The 18,069-nt window shown below is 36.0% G+C and overlaps 1 protein-coding gene across 2 annotated transcripts in view; it reads right to left on the bottom strand.

Annotated features, from left to right (window-relative positions):
* Positions 1-18,069, bottom strand: part of LOC124367317 (transmembrane protein 17-like) — a 33,531-nt gene that overhangs the window by 2,708 nt on the left and 12,754 nt on the right. Inside the window, exon 4 of one of the 2 annotated variants that reach the window (XM_046824047.1) lies at positions 9,964-10,220. In XM_046824047.1, the coding sequence (XP_046680003.1) occupies positions 9,993-10,220 (228 nt within the window). In that variant the 3' untranslated portion in view covers positions 9,964-9,992. The remainder of the gene's footprint in view (positions 1-9,963; positions 10,221-18,069) is intronic. The other variant, XM_046824046.1, reaches the window with a different exon arrangement.

The following is an 18,069-nucleotide window of genomic DNA, read 5'->3' as shown; positions in this document are numbered from 1 at the left end:
TTTGGTTATTACAGTTGGTGGATCCTACAAATGTGGTAAATGGTAGTGAATTGTTACTTAGCATACTTACTATATTGTAATAAATTATTCATACACATTTCAATTTTTCTGAGCATAGTGTTAAAACATTTGTAGCTTATAAGCACTGCATTAGAAACAGTCATGATCGCAACTTGAGTTATTATTCGTTGCAAAGCAACAAAAAGGAATGTTTTTGTTTCCTTCCACTAAAATTAACTATTTTTGTAAGAAAGTAAATAAAACAATATATTTTCAGAGATAAAGAATTTACTACAAAAATACTGCATTAAATTATAAACAAATTTACAAGTCCGTTATTTTATATGAGCCAGTATTTTTGTTTTGTTATTACGTTTTCCAATTGTTTAAAAATGAATATTGTTATAATTTTTATTTCCACAGGAACTGATAAAATTGCATTGCACTGAAAGGGTTAAGATTTCAGTAAGAATTAATTTTAAGATTTAGAATTAGATTATTGCATGTTTACTTAAAACATTTTAAAGAATAAAAGAACAGGTATTTTTTTTTGTAATATTTATACATATAAATTTATTTATGTTTCAAAAGATGAAAACAATTATTTTAAAATTTTCAATTAAGTACTGTATAAATCCATAATATCAGTAGTCATATTAATATCTTATCTCTTATTCATCTTTTATAAATAAAATTGGTAACTTTCCTTTTTTACATAGAACTGAAAAACTCATACACTTTACCAATACTTGCAAAAAACTGTAATTTGCAATATAAATTATCTTTGCACAACAATGGTCTTTAATATATTTTTAGGAAAAGGCAGAGTAAGCTTCAACAGAATTCCTTATTAAAACCATGGTAACAAGTCAATTATTACTAAAAAGTAAAGAATGTTCAAAACATTCACCTTTTTCATATTGACAATTTTACCTAATTAATACATTCTTGCAATAATTGTCTAACTTGTATTGTCGTATTTAACAATGTTCTAATACAAACATAACAGAACTTACATTCATGTAAATGTAAAAATAACATTAACACTTTCACTGCCGACAATGTCATTTGACGTCGCACGTGGAATTCTATAGACTGCCGACATCTTTTGATGGTGCCGACTTTTACAGTAATAAAAATGCATTTAAACGTATTTGTGCTTCAGCATTGATAGTCATTCGCTATTTCCATGTTTTTATTTCTTACTCTGTGGATTATGATCTATAAAATGTTGTTGGCAGTCATCTGAAATATCAGAACAAAGTGATTTGTTTACAAACTTGTCGTCACGTCACGTCGGCCGTTTGTTGTCGTTCTGCTAATTTATCGTCTGCATTGTTATTGTTTTGCTTGCTATTATATTAGTTTACGCCGATTGTTTTGTGAGTAAATACAATGGATTGTGACAGTGTTGAAGACAATCAAGTGCTAGAACAGTTACTCAGATTTTCAAGTGAGAGTAAAAGTAATGATTTATTCCAAGATGACAGATAGTGATCCTGATTTTACTACCGATGGATTTGTTGACATTGTTTTTTTACTCAAATAACAAATATAAGCATCATAGTAATAAAAACTTTTATTCCTGTGTTTTATAAATAATTGGTCTATTACAGAATTTTATAGTTTATTGATTATTTTTACCTTCTGGTAAAGATTTTGATGATGACCCTGGAACACGTGGGTTTAACCCATTGCGGATCACTGACGAGCTGGGCTCGTCACGCAGCAGCTGGGCCTAATGGCACGATGACGAGCTCAGTTCGCAAAAGCGGTCTGCTTTTAACTTTTCCTCCAAATAGTTCTATTAATGTCTGATAGATTGGGCGATTGTCCTTACTTGTCAACTAAGAGTGTTTAACAACGGTCTACGTTCAGAGTTTTCAAAAGTTTTATAAATATTCTACAGATCGCAGTTGTATATCGAAGTTGAAAAATCATTCATATGAGTTTACTCTCTGCTTTTTAGCGCTTCTGATGGGTTGTATTCTTCAGCTGTTATTATAATAGTAACTAGTATCGCATTTTATGGTATAATTTGCGTGTCATAATATGAGCTGATCGAAATGGAAAACTTACGATCGTCTGAACTGGATCGATATTTATTAGAGATATTTATTACAATAGTTCATAAACAATATATTGTATTTAATTATTTTATTTTTAAGAATATAGATGGAGATATTTTTTTAAACCGGAATCCAGTTGAACGTAGATATGAAGTGAGTATACAATAGCGAGCAATACGATGTGGCGCACCATTGCTGTTCATTCGGCCGCTGACCGTAAATTAATTGGTGCCCGCGCGCCAAAACAATACGATCTGCAATGGGTTAGGCCTCCACACTAAAAACAAATATTTAAATATAAGTGGATTTTAATTATAAGTATGTGTCGCTGTAGGGACAGTAATGTCAATGCTGAATACAGCAAATAATAATGATAAATTTATGTTAGACTAGACAATAGACAATAGACAATAGACAATATACTTTAATGACATATTCTTTGAGAACAGTACATCGAGTCAGTGGTCATTAGATTCATAAAAATAAACATGTTTAATTGTCACAAAATTCCTTCCTTTTCTGAATAGTAGGGGTTGTCTTGTAGCCATAGATTTAGCTTTCTCTTGAGTGTCTTGATTGGTTCTTGTTTGAGATGGTCTGGTAGGCGGTTGAAATATGCTGCTCCCTTGTATGAGGGTTTTCCTTCCAAACAGGCTGAGATGGTGAGTTGGTAGTGTGAAGTCTGCAGCATGACGAGTATTGCCTGGTGCATGTCTCTATGCCTGAGTTGTGCTGTATTAACAGCATGTAGAATCACTTCTTGAATTTGAAGTGATACTACTGTGAGGATCTTTAGCTCTTTAAAAAGCGTCTCGACAGCTTTCTCGTGGGGCGATATTTGCAAGGCATCTGATTGCTCTTTTTTGTTGTACCAGAATCCTCTCTAGATTGGTATTACTTGTACCTCCCCAGGTTGCAATACCATACCTCATATGTGATTCAAATAAGGCAAAGTATGCTGTTTTTGCTGCTTCCAAGCCACTTATTTGTTTTAGTCTCCTAATGACATAAGTGCATGATGAGAGCTTTTTGCAGAGGCCGTCTATGTGCGCTGTCCAGGACAGGGAAGAATCTATTGTTATTCCAAGGTACTTTGTGCTGTTTTTTTGATTCTATATCTGGTAGTGTTATGTTAGTGTTGTTTTTGTTTCTGGTAGTAAAGGTTAGCTGGACTGTTTTCTTTTCATTAAGAACCAGTTCGTTTGTTGTGCAGTACTGTTTGGTAATGTTGAGGGCGGTGTTGGTGTTTCTGGTGAGTGTTTCAAGTGATCTATGTGCCAGTGTGATGGCTGTATCGTCGGCGTACATTACTGTATGGCAGGAGTCTTGTAGCCAGCTTGGGAGGTCATTTGTCAATAGAAGGTACAGTATGGGGCCCAGGACAGAGAGCCTTGCGGAACTCCTCTATGTACACTGATGAGTTCTGATTTCATCTTCTGTTTGATGTTGTTATTTGTGTACTGTATCTCGACAAGCTGCCTCCTGTCATGTAAGTAGCTGTGAAACCATTTTTTCCGTTGTCCCTGTCACACCTAGAGCTCTTAATTTGGAAAGTAGTCTGTTATGATTGAGACAGTCAAAGGCCTTGCTAAAGTCTAGGAATAGGCTTGTTACTTTGTTTCCCTCTTCTAGTTCGTCAATTATATGTTCTGTGAATTGTATCAGGGCAGTGGCAGTTGACCTTCCTTTTAGGAATCCATGCTGTTGGCTTGTGAGCAAATTGTTTTGCTGTAGGTGAAGGAGAAGTTTTTCCAGAACTACTTTTTCTATTATTTTTGAGAAAGTTGAGATGAGGGAGATTGGCCTATAACTACCTGTGCTGGTGTTTTCGCCGTTTTTGTATTTTGGATACACTTTTGCTGTTTTCAGTAGATCAGGGAAAATTCCTTGTTGGAGTGATTTATTTGTGATATCTGTCAGGGGGATTGTTATCTCTTCTTTGCAGATCTTGGTTAGTTTTGCTGATATCTCGTCAATGCCTGAAGAAGTTTTTGGTTTGAGTGAGTTTATGGCTTTTTTTATATCAGAATGCGTCACAGGTTGAAATTTAAATTCAAAATTTGCTGCTGGTGCTGGTTCGTCTTGTTGTGAGGAGTTTAGGCTGATATTACTGGCTTGTAGTGTTCTGTCTGCAATTGTGGCAAAAAAGTTGTTGAAGCAATTTGCTATGTCTGCTGGGTCTTGTATGGTTTCATTGCCTGTTTGTAGCTTCCATTCAATGGTTGTGTTTGATTTTGCCTTTCTTTCGTTATTTATTACTTGCCATAGTGCTTTGGGCTTGTTATCAGCTTGTTCTATGTGAGCTGTTGCTCGTTCTCGTTTCAGAAGCTTTAATCTTAGGTCGTAATCTTTCTTTCTTGCTGCTGCCTCTACCTTGTCCTCAATGCATCCTGTAAGTTGTTCTCTTTCCAGAGCTTGGATATATATATTCTTTAGTCTTGTACATTCTGCATCCCAGCACTGTATTTTTGTACAAGGCTTTCTATTTGTTGTTATTTGAGGGCATGTTCTGTTTAGTGTTTGCTGCAGGATTTCGTGGAAGTTACTATAGGCTAAATTGGCGTCATTTGTTAAGAGTACAGAGTCCCAGTTTTGGCCCTGAAGACTTGTTTTGAAACGATCTGTAGATTTTTTGTTAAATATCCTTTTCTTTTCCCTTTCACGTGGTGGGTTGATTTTTTGGCTTTGCACTGAGATGGCTTGTGCTGTGTGGTCTGAGAGGCCTGATGTTATTACAGCTGTTTGGATGAGATGGTCGTCGATATTTGTACAGATCCAGTCAATAGATTTGGCCGTTTCAACAGTGATTCGCGTAGGCGGTAGGTTCTCTCGGACAATACCAAAGGAAGCAAGGAGTTCTTCAATTTTGTTGTTGTCACTGTTTTCAACTAAGTTGTCAACATTTATATCTCACATAAGGATCGTTCTCCTTTTTGTTTGTAGAGCGATTTCGAGTTGGGCTGATAAAATGTTGACTGCATGGTTCAGGTTTCCACTTGGTGGTCTGTAAACTCCCAGTACTTGGATAGTGTGTTTTTTCATAGCTATTTGAAATAGGGCCGTTTCACATATCAGTTCTGATTCAGCTCCGCTCGTGTTTAAGAGCTTTATTTGATTTTCTATTTCCTTTTTTGCATATCCCAGAACACCCCCTTTTTGGTGATTTTTCCTTGTGAAACCTCCGATTAGAGAGTACCCGTCAAGGTTCATGTAATGTAGGTTTTCTTCAAAAATGCCATGTTCTGTTAATATTATAAGGTCCGGGAGGTGATCATTCAGGAAGTGGCCCAGCCTATCCAACTTATTTGAGAGCCAATTTATGTTTTGGTGCATGACGGTGACTTTGTGTGGCCCATGATATGCTTTAGATTGTTTTTGGTTTTTTTGAGGTACGAGTTCAGGAAGATTAGAGTTGGAGACTTTGGTTTGTGTTTTTCTATTGGGAACTGATGTGTGGCTAAAAAATGGGGTTGTGATATGTTTTCCATGGAGTGTTCTGGATTACAACTGGTTATTATGTCTGTGGTTTTTGTTCCACGAGCAGTTTGAGGATGGGGATAAGGGTTATTGCTTTCTTGTGATGTGGGTTCAGTAGGAGTGTCAGTGGAAACATAACTTAACTCTTTTGAGTTGAGGGTGTTTGCATGAGTTATCCATTTGCTCAGTGTGTCATTTGTATTTGGCGTGATATAGATAAAGGATTCCGTGTGTCTTGTTATTGCTACCAGACAGTGAGGTTTTGAGTCATATATTTCTTCAGGTTTTCTGGAGGTGCGTATTACTGCTATTTTCTCAGCTTGCCTTCCTTGGAATTCATGGATAGTTTTAGTTTTGTATCCTAGTGCAGTTAGTTCGCGTTTCTCGGACTGTTTGAAGACCAGGCAGGTGTATTCATCTTTTTCAAGGATTTCCTGAATATTCTTTAGGCCTTTATGTGGTTTGAGACTTAGTTCCCTTTCAACTCTGCTTGTTGTCTTCATTCCATGGCTATAACTGCTAGAGAGAAGAGCTGCTGTAGTTCGTGTGCATCTGTATGACATGTTAAGCACCTTGGTGGTTGTTGCTATTTCTGAGATTCTGTAGTATTTTACTTCCTGATTTGTTCTATTTATGTATGGGATTTGGTTGGTATCACCGATAAGCATTACTTCATGTACTTTTGCGAGGAAGGATGCAAACAAGATCTCTCCAGCATGTAACATGAGTGCTTCATCTATAATGAGCCTGGCATACCTGCCTCCTTGTTTCAGATGATGAGTAGAGTTGATAAGAAATGAATGAACTGTTCTGAAGGAGTCGTTTGCAGTTTTTTCCTGGTTTGGATGTAGGTTATTGAAGCATTTCCGGAAGTCCAGTGCTGCATCTCTGGTCGGGAATAGAACAATATCACCATCTCTGTAATTTTTTAATATAAAGGTTGTTTTGCCACATCCTGGCACTCCTTGAACAAGGTTTAGCTTGATGTCAGGGATCGTAGATATGTTTATGTGTTTGATGCTGTTGTAGAGCCTTAGGTCATTTAAAATGTATGTGTCGTCAGATGTTAGGATGTTGTCATTTATGCAGATATTGTCTGAAGCCACTTTGTATTTGTTTTGTTCATTTTCTTGTCAGATGAATAAAGCGTGCACCATCAAATCCAAATTGGTATACTTTTGTTGTTGCCGTGTTGGTTAAGAATTCTCCTGTTTGTAAATTTATGATGGCATACTTATTGTTTGTTTTTTCACAGAAATCTGCTAACTTGAGGGGTTCTTTATGTATGTGGCTTATGTTGTATTCTTTATATGTTGAAGATAGGTTTGTAAGTATATTTTTTTCTTTAGATTTCCACAGTTCCCTCTGTTCTTGCATTGCTGCATGCATAAAGCTGTTTCTGTTTGGTGTTGTTGGTTGTGGAGGTGTATATGTACTTGGTAGTGGAAGAGATCCTTGTGCTGTTCTCCATGAACTATAGATTGCTTCACATGTCCTTGGAGAAAGTCTTGCAATTTTTCTTTGATTCTTGTCAATTGTGTCATCAAGGATGTCATCTATGACCTTTTTTATCTCTTTGTTTTGGGTGTAAAGGCGGAAGCGGTGTAGATATGCATTGCTTGAGTATTGTAGGACAACCTGTAGGAGTTCTCTGATACTTGATTGGTTTAGGTGTATGCTTTTCAAGATTTCTTCCAATTTAATTGAGAATAGTATAGAGAACTTTATGCAGTCATTGGCCAGTTCTAGGAAGCGAAACAGCTTTTTCTTCCAGTTATTTTGTTTTGATGAGAAGCATATTAGGATGTGTGTTTTGCCCTGGTTGTCCAGTGCTGTAACAAAGTTGTTAAATGAAAAATTCTTAATTATTAGTCTCTGTGATATTTTAGACATCTCTGTTTGTGGGAAAGTTGTTGGACTGAGAGAAATTTCCTGGTCTGTGTCCAGAAAGTTAATCCCGCATGTCTGTGGCAGGTCTGTGTCAGATGTGAGTTGGGTGGTCAATAATGGGGTTTCCTCTGGGGGGAAAGAGAAAGCTTTTATAGTTTTAATTTTTGCGTTGTCCTCTTGGGTCAGGTTTGAGATGCGGCCACTATTTGTGTTAATTGATGAAATTGTAATGTGTTTTCCGTTTAATGATCTTGTTTCAGGTGCTTCTGTTTCTTCATCATCACTTAGTGAATCCCTTTGTTCTTCAAAAAGGTTTGTGTTTTCGTTATTTGTTAGCTGTTTATCAGCTGCACTTTCGGATATTATTGGGGTTTTAATGTTTTCTGCTGGTTGTAGCAGCCTGTTTTTAGCAACTTGCAGGGAGATGCTGAATACATTTTTCGTTAGGATTCGCTTGTTTTCTTTGCTCTCCTTTTTTGTCCAAGGCTGGGTTGTGACATGGGTCTTGTTGTTAGAAGGGGTACGGCGAGGTGTAGAATTCCTAGTTTTTCCACTGTTTTTTACTAGTGTTTTGTCCTCCTTGTCTGTCATATTTTTCACCTCTGCTTCCAAATTTTTGAGTTTTTCTTTGAATAAATTCTGATTTTCCCTTAGAAGTCCCATTTCTGTGGTAAGGAAAGGAAGTGTTGAATTTATTGAGTTAGTGTTATGTTCTGTTTGGGATTCAGCGTTTTTCATCAACTTTTTCTCTTTATGACTCAAGTTTTGCCCATTTGAGAGTTTTCTTTTCAAATTTATAATTTCTTTATCAAGTTCATTTATTTTTAATTCATATTTATTGAGAAGTTCTGCTTGCTTTCTGTCATGGTCTTCAAAAATATTTTGCACCTTGAGAAGATTTTCTTTTTCCCTGGTTCCTTGTGATTCCAGTTCAGCATTTTTTTCTTGAAGTTTCTCCATGGCAGACATATATTTTTCTTCACAGCTTTCTAATTCTTCAATTTTGGCCTCCATGTTGGCCAATTTACTACTTAGTTTGGTATTTTGTGACTTTAAAAAATTGTTCTCATCTAACAATGCGGAACCAATTTTAGCAGCAGCAAGTAAGTTGTCTTCAGTATTTTCTGGGTTGAGTTCCATAATACTTTGTTCAAGTTCTTGGATTGAAGAGTTAGGGCTATTTATTTCCATTTGTACAGGGAGTCGCATTTTCAGACTACATATCTGTGAAGAACTGCATTTCCTGCACATCCAGTTTGCAGAGTCTTTTTTTGAGAAATCTTTCAGTTCCTTACTTGATAGGTTGACACAGTCTGCATGGTACCATGTTTTACAACTGCCATTACAAAATATTCCCTTATATCTGACCCCTATTGTACAAACTCCACAAGGATATATTGGCATTTTAAATTCCACAGTCTCCACGAACTGTACTTAATTCAGTATAGTAATTCTTAAATGTATCAGTAATTACAAAAAGGTCAGGTGTAAGGAACTATAATTATTAAAGGTAAAATTTATATTGATTTTAGGTAGTCAATGACCATGTCAAAAAATGTAACATACTGTAGATCATACTGTATTGCTAGGTACTCAGTGGCAACTACTCAATTCATCACCACTGAGACACCTTGTCAAGTAATTGGCAGACCAATTAGTCTGGGTAGTTTGGCTGATTCTCTAAATTTAGTCTAAAAAAAATTTCACAGATTGTCAAGGATAATATTAGTGCTCTTGTATAGGGAGATTGTCAGAATAATGATTTATATATTAATGAAACTATATAACAATGTCAAATTAGTAAGTAGGGAACAAGTCATCAGATTGTTTAAGAGAGCCAAGGTTAGAAGCAAGGCTGTTGATTGCTGACGGCTGTGTACACCGCTGTCAGTAGGTCAGGTGTGGAATGTGACGCTGTCAGCACTATCAGCACTGTTTGTCACCATATGGTTTGAATTTATTCAGTGATCATGATTTCTTGAGTTGATTAGTTTTCTTTAAGTTTTATTGTGAAATGGACTTACAGTATTTCCAGGTAAGTTGCTGCACATGTGAGTAAATATTTGTTGTTGAAATACACACTTATGTACACTTTTAACTGGGAGCCACTTCACTTTGACTGTAGTCAGTCAGCCATCTTGGATTGGAATTGTTTTACATAGTGATGTTTTTGGCCAACTTTTTATTTTTTACAAAAACGTTATTTTTTAAGTTTTAAAACAAGACTCTGTTTTAAAATATTTACGCATGAGCGTTTATGTAGAAAGAGGAAGAACTTGGCTTTAAAAAAAAAAGTAAGTCCCATCGTTTTCTTACAATTCGTTAAAAAATTAATTTATTTTGAATTCATTAAAACGGGCGGCAGTGTAAGAAAGTTGTTAAAATTAGGAGGTGGCAGTGAAAGTGTTAAAACTATCAGTTTCCGTTTATTATTACATAATACGAAGCTATGATATTTAAAATTAGTCTTTCATTTTATATATACCGCTTAACGTTTCAAAAGTGTTTTCAAGATTTAAAAGTGTACCATTATTCTTGACTATACCCAGTCATAGCTCATCTCTCGGAGAGGAACTGGGAAACGTGGAACCGTGCGGAGGAATGTCGGGCCAAGTCGGAGAGAGCCAGGAACCCCGAGAACAGTTGGACTGTGAGTAGACAGCACATGACGGCCTGTGAAACCAGTTCCACCACGCCAGGCCTTAGCGCCGGCAGAAGTAGTAACAGCTGTAGTGGTGTCTGCAGCAAGAGTGACAACATCCAGAATCCTGCCAGGCCAGGGATCTGGTAAACAGTATTATATATTACACAAACATTCTTGTTTTCTGAAAATCTTCATACTAGTAAAAGTTATCAATTATTCTTTAGGCACACATCAGCTAGAAAGGTGCCTGAGGGGCATTCTTAGCCCAAACTTTGTGTCGTAAGGTTTCCTTTGACTTTTTATCATTTTTCCAGCCACCACCGAGCTAATATTAATGGGCAAATAGACAATATACAATCAAATTGTAATAAATCTTTAATGCAGGTCCCGAGCTATTCGTGAATGTTTCTGCAATTCCAGCACATCCCACCAAATGTTTGAAACGGTTGACTGAAAGTTTTCCCCCTCCTAAAAACGGTAATACTACCGTTTAAGGGAAACAAATTTTCAGTCAACCGTTTCAAACATTCGGTTTCAATAGTGATTTAAGTTCATGGCACTTCTAAAGTATTTACAAATGTAACCCAAAACATTGAATGAACTTTTAGTGAAAATTTGAAATAATTGTTCTCAGTATCAAACATGGGTGACTCCGATGATGTCAGTATAGTTGCTGCTGCAGTTGAAATATTTTCTCAACTTTCACTTTTGTATGAACACAGAAAAAGAAGAAGGAGGAAGAGAAAATGGTGGTAAATGGATTCTTTGATTAAGAGCAAAAAAATGTGTATATATTTGCGTTATATGAGATGAAAAAAGCATTTTGTTTATATTTTTGTGCTTGCTGTGAGACCCACATTGACAAATTGTGTGTCGTTAAGTCACGAAGAGTGTGGAAGTTTCTCAAACATTCGTCAAATTCAAATTCAACAAAACTTTGCTTCCTTTTATATTGCCACACAAACCACTCCAAGAACGAAACTGACCAAATCCCCTTTGACTCAAAATAGTTTAATTTATATTCCAGTCTTGTATTCCAATACAAACACTTAGGCATATTCGTGAACAGTGTGGGAATCTTCTCCAAGATGGTATTTTTGACATGAGCATTCTTGATGTAAATGGTAAAAGTTATACTGGTACAAGTAAAACAGTGCACCGTTTTTGTGGCAATTACATAATGAATGAATAAATTCAGTTTAGTTTAGTTGGAAATATAATGTTGTGTCAAAGGTTCATGGTTCAAATCTAACTCCAGCATAGTTATATTTTTGCTTCCTTCAGAGGTGATTTTATTATTTATAGTATTTTTATAAAACATTTTATTGTGTTCTAGTTACAAAAATAATATATATTTATTGGTACATTGAGTTCAAAAAATCAATTTATTTTTCTTTTGTGTACAAATAAAATAATGCCTAGAAAGGATGGAAAGGAAAATAAAACCTGAGCATCCCTGTGGTGAATGCCAAAAAAAATGTTGGCACATAATTGTAGAGCTGTGTTTTATGTAGGAATGAGTGTCTACAATGGTAATCATATGAAATGTACTTCACTTACTATAAGAGAACTCAAACAAATAGACAAGTCTAACATCAAGTGGTCTTGTGACAAATGTATGAATAAACGATCAGAGGATGATGATCACTGTGAATCCTCTGAGGAAAGCAAAACTGACCTAAATGAGAGTGATCCATTCATAAACATGGAGACTAGGCATACTAATGATATTACAATGGAAGTAAACAAAGAACTTTGAACAACAATTAGAAAATTTACACTTTGTTGTGAATACATTAAATGAGGATCTGCAAAAAGCTAAACAAGAAATTGAAGATCTTAGGAATCAAAATGTCTGTCTCGAAACTATGGTGTTGCAAAAAAGAGGAGAAAATTATTTTGCTTCAAGCTGAAATTAAAGAATTAAAGAATAAACTTAGTGACATCTGAAGAGTCTTTTACTGTTGTCTCAAAAAAGAAAAATGATAGTAAACGAAATAGTTTACCAGCAGTTTTAACATCCTTTTCTCAAAATAGCAAACTTAACCGTACTATTAATCACCGTTCCTACTCATCTGTGGTTAACAAAGAGCAGAATAAAGTTAATTTTCTTAAAAGGCAGTCTTTTACAAAAAGTGTAAGAATGTTGGGCCTAGTTATTTTTCTGAAAATCGCTACAATATTTTAACACCAACCCGATGATAGTGCAGTGGAGGACACAAGTGTCTTGCAATGAGGTTGAGGACAGAATTCCTGAGAAGAAAATGTTGATCTGTGCGGATAGTCATGGGAAGGACTTGTCGTGGCATATTTAACACCCAAATAAATAATGATCAGCATAACAAGTCTCTCAAGTCTGTGGGTTTTGTCACTCCTGGAGGGCCGTGCATCGCAAATTCTTAGTAGGAAAAATATTGATGAAGAGCTAAAAAATGAAGAAGACATGTTAGTTATTATGTGTGGGACTAATGATGTGGCTAGGAATGAGGGAGAAGAAGCATTAAAAAGAATTAAAAAAACTCTTGACGAATGTAAGGATAAAAAAATTATACTAGTGGACCTTCCGAATAGATACGACTTGGTTGATTGGTCATGTGTCAACCAAGAGACCAGGAAGGACTAACTTGGGAACTCAAAAGACTCGGTGAGTGCTATACGAATGGTGACTGTGGTGGAGGCTAGCAAAGCGGGAGAGGCAGATGCACACATCAAACGGTATGGCATCTCAATAGAACTGGTAAGAGATGGTTGGCGGAGAGAATATGTGAGGCAGCGGGGATAAGCAGCTGTCAACCCGAGCACACGTCAGGGACCAGACCGACACCGGCGGGAAACGACCAACCACCTACAGGGGACCTTCAGCCTTCGACACCACAACCAACACTGACAAACTCCTGAGTTTATTCCATCTAAATATACAGTCCATTAGAAATAAGTTGTTTTTCTTTAGAATTAGCATTTAGATAAATTTAAATTGTAACACATAATAACTATCAATGAGCACTGGTTGAATTCAAGATGAAAGTTCACTGTATATTCCATTCAGGGTATGTTTTAGCAGATATTTACTGTAGAAAAACCTCCTCTTACTAGGGGTGGGTGTTGCATATTTGTCAAAGTGGGTATAAATTACAACGTAATTAATGTAAGTAGTTTCTGTCTTGAAGGAGTATTTGAGGTATCAGCAATTATTTTGAATGACATAAATAGCATTGTTATTACCATTTACCGTACACCTACTTCAGATGTATGTATGTTTATTTATTTATTAGAAACTATTGATTAAGTTTGTAATTAAGAAGTACAATGGAGCATTGATTATAATATCAGGTGATTTTAATATTGACATAAAAAAGAACACACTTAAAACTGTATCCTTCCTAAACATGCTTAGATCTTACAACTTATATTGCTTAAATACTGAGAGTACAAGAAAACAATGCATGCCTGGACAATGTCATAACTAATGACTTGAAATGAAAAAAACTAACTGTAAGTATTTGAACCTTGTTTGTCTGACCATGCAGGACTTTTTGTAACATTTAACAATACAAATTTAACGAGGGATAAAGAGAAATAAATATTGTAGTGTAAGAAATCTGAAAACCAGGAGCAATTTCTAACTTGAAAGCTCAACTAATACACGTAGATTGGTTGCCATTAAGAATGTATAGTGATGTAGATGAGGCTTTCAGTTCATTTATTGGTGTATTGTCAGGTATCTATAATAACTCTGCTGTAAGGTTAAGAAAACTAAAGTTAACTCTTTAAGAAACAAACCGAAAGTTAATTGGTTTACACCTGAACTGAAGAAAATGAGAGAATTTTTGCTAGTTTTGTACGATAGGTTAAAACATGGTGTAAATAATGAGGATAAAATTCAGCTTAAGAATAACTATGCTTTGGCAAAAAAAAAGATACAAGTGTAAAATTACTCAGCAAAGATAGCTGCAAATAGTCATTACATTCAAAATGCAAATAAACAAGTGTAAAGCTGCATGGAATGTAATAAAAGCAGAAAGTCAAAGTATAAAAATTAAGTAAAGAACCAGAAGTGGATTCCAAACAATTGAATGAATATTTTGTTAATGCTGGCTTCCCAGCTAAATCAAAGTAATGCCATCAGTCAAAACAATAATAGTAGCAAAGCTTTAGAATTTTTAAACCAATACCTTTTCTAGTCATTCTAATTTAGATTTAAAGTTTTAAGTGGCATCACATTACAGAATTTGATATTTTGAAATGTGTATCACAGTTAAGTTCATCTCAAAGTGAGGACATATATGGTTTTTCAAACAAGGTTGTAAAAGAAATTATTTATGTTATATTGGAGGCCAATATTATATCTGTACAACATGATGCTTCAGCAAAAACGTATTTCCAAATGTTATGAAAGTAATTAAAGTGATACCTATTTATAAGAAAGGAGATAAACGGAATCCAGCCAATTATTGCCCAATATCTTTGGTACCTATTTTTGTAAGATTTTTGAACATTGTATAAAAGAGCAGCTGTATGGATATATATCACAGAATGGTCTTATCTGTGATGAGCAGTTTGGGTTTATACCGTGGCCGTAATACTATCAAGGCTGTAGAATCAGTAGTCAGTAAAGTCTTAAATAGTTTTGAATGTAAAAACCATATGTTCTGCTACACTAATAGATCTATCAAAAGCATTTGACTGCATTCCACATGACTTGCTGTTGAAAAAAAACTAAATCAATATGGTGTTAAGGATGGGGAACTGAGACTTTTTTCATCATACCTCACTGGTAGAAGGCAGACGGTGGTACAGGCTAATGACCAATCTGATTTCTGTAATGTAAAAAATTGGTGTGTACCACAAGGATCAGTATTGGGACCTTTCTTCAGCGACGTAACTAGGGGGGGGGCACGCGGGGATGTGCCCCGGGCGCAAGTTGTTGGGGGGGCGCCAACACGGCCACAGATTTTTCTAATAAAAATTGTTGAAAATATTTTTTAATGCGAGGTGTGTTGCAAAAGAAAATCATTATATTTATTATTTTTATTTGATTTAAGTCTAAGAAAAATGCAAAGTGAAATGATGAATGCTATCTGACTATTTACGAATCATGTTTACGGTCTGCATGAACTTGTACAGAACGAGTATGGGCACACTGTGTTATCTGTGGAATGATCACTAGGACGGCGCGGCGTCAGACACTTCCTTCCCCTCCCGGCTCCCACCCGCAGCTCCCCCATCCCTCTCACCGCACCACACATGCCACATTGCCACAAACACAACACATCGATGCTCGCTGGCCTGGACCTTGACTAACAGACTAACTGCGTATGTTGTGCAGTTGTGCACTACTATTGTTGACAATAGTTCATACTTCTACTTCATTATTATACATCATCAGTGGTTTCGGTTCACGTAAAGTGGTTGCGGAGCTGTTTCTTTGAGTGTTACTAGCAATATTATTTTCGTGTTTGTGAATTTAGTCATGTCGAAAAAAAACTGTCTGGTGCGGAAAATCGCAAAAGAGCTAAAGAGAGAAAAAAAGAAGCACATCAATCCTCGTCTCTTCTATCATCATGGCTAAATGAAACAACAGTAAAGGTAGGTAAGATAGATTATACAGTACTTTGTTACTTTGTATTTATTAACTAATACAGATTAATGATTAACTTATTTGAAACCTGTAAAATTATATCATAATTAACTTTTCTGTAACTGTAGCAGCGTACTATTGATATGAATCTGTGTTTAAAAAAATATATAATTTGAACACAGGGTTTAAGCTTTCTTCTTCTTAAGCTATTTCTTAGAAACGCTAAACAAGCAGCAAATCTAGTCATCGTCACACTTGAAGACGACATTTCGCTTTAACCAAGAACTAAGAACGTCATAATTTATTTTAAAAAAAATAGTATAGTAGGAGATGCTTTGTCGGCAGTAGTATTGTTTAATTTAGCGTTAAACTATGCTTTTAGATAAATACGGCACAATTTAAACAGCTAAGTTCTACCACAAATTGACAAATATACCAATAATATTATTTTATCGAATGAAGGTAACTCGAATTTTTTATTTTTTCAGATGAAATCAGCTGTAGTAACAAGTACGACTTTTGAAGATGGAGGGTCATCAGCTGATGCAGTCCAAGACGTGTTTTCAACTAATGCTAATCTTGGTACGGAAAATCTTCAGCTGGAAGAACTTCCAGTTGTACCAACGGTCACCCAGGATGACGTCGAGGGTGAAGAGATCGAGATGTTTCAACCGGAGCAAAAGTATAATAATGGTACGTCTACGAGTTTGACAACTGATCCAACCCATGGTGAGTCTTACTAAATCTATTGATCTAAATGATCCGGGGAAGTGCCTAATACCATTTCGGATGCAGACAGATGTTTTCTCGTATCGAGATTATTGAATGAAGGGAAAATAGAACCTGATCTTAACAATACTTTAAGAGATGGGAGACAGTTGACTAAAGAGTGGTTTACAAAAATTATGCCTAATGGCTTAAAAGTACATCGAACATGGCTAGTCTATAGCAAATCAAACAATTCCTTGTATTGTATCCATGCAAACTTTTTTCGCACACTGAACATCAACATCCACATAAGATTTCTGCTTTAGCCAAAGATGAAGGGTTCACTCAGTGGAAGAAATTGAGGTGAACGGATTCCTGAGCATGAGAACTCCTTAAATCACAAAACAGTGCTTTTGTGCTTGGAAAAAATTTTAGAATCTAGTTTAAGTAAACGTTCTTGGCATTGACAAAGAACTACAAGACATGATTGCACTTGAAGAGGCACACTGGAAAGGGTGTTTTGTATGCTATCATTGATGTAATCTTACACCTAGCAAAAAGATGGCAGGCCCATTACGAGGCTCCAATGAAAACCTGGATTTCAGTGACCCTAGATGCGGTAGGTTTTTGAACACTATTGAACTAGTATCTCATTACCATGCACCTCTGAAAGAGCACATTCTTCGCCATAAAAAAGGCCAAGTCAGTTTACTTTTCGCCGCTCATCCAGAATGAATTTTTAGACATTATTGCAGGAAAAGTCAGAGAAAACATATTTTGTGACATCAAAGGCTTCAAAATACTTTTCAATTATGTTTGACTGTACTCCCGACGTAAGTCATTTGGAGCAAATGTCTCAAGTCCTTCGTTATGTGAAAATCACCGAACAGGGTCCGGAGGTAGTGGAGAGTTTTATTGATTTTGTAAAAAGTTGGTGAAAAAACTGGATTGGGTCTTTCGCAAGAAATTTCAGAGAAAATCAAAAAAAGATGGCTTAGATTTGAAGAACTGCCGGGGCCAGTGCTATGACAATGGTTCGAATATGGCTGGGCAAATACAAAAAGGCGTCCAATCTAGGATTCTTGCCGAAAACAACCTGGCTTATTTTGTGCCTTGCGCGGCTCATTCCTTAAATTTAGTAGGTGCAAATGCTGCTAGTATGTCAGGGGAGGTACAGTCATACTTTGGAACTCTTAAACTGCTTGTACAATTTTTTTTGCTTCCTCGACCAATAGATGGGAGGTTTTATTAAAAACATGTCCCTCTATCTCTAAAACTACAAAGTAAACACCAGATGGTCGACTAAGAGGGAAGCTGTACAAGTTATATACAAGCATCTAGGTAAAATTATAAATGCTTTAAATGACCTCAGAACCAGCCTAACCTACCTCAGATGAAACAAAAACTGAAGCAGCTAATCTTTTGAAAAATGTCAAGCAGTTTGAGTTTATAGTTCTCTCCTGTTTTTTGGTACAAGCAATTGACCCGCATTGACATTGTGAACAAGCTCCTACAAGTGGAGAATATCACCATACATAGATCGGCCAAACACATCAGTCGATTGATCTCTGAACTAGACTCGGAAAGGGCAAACTATTCAAAACGCTGCAATGAAAGAAGCCAAAGAAATGGCAACAAATCTTGGCCTTGATCCTCATTTCAAAGTAGTTCGAAAAGGAGAAGAAAAAAGCGCATGTTTGATG

Source organism: Homalodisca vitripennis, chromosome 8, assembly GCF_021130785.1.
Source record: "Homalodisca vitripennis isolate AUS2020 chromosome 8, UT_GWSS_2.1, whole genome shotgun sequence".
In the NCBI taxonomy this organism is placed as follows: Eukaryota; Metazoa; Arthropoda; class Insecta; order Hemiptera; family Cicadellidae; genus Homalodisca; species Homalodisca vitripennis.
The sequence above is the reverse complement of the archived record's forward strand: the minus strand, read 5'-3'. Positions and strand labels throughout refer to the sequence as shown.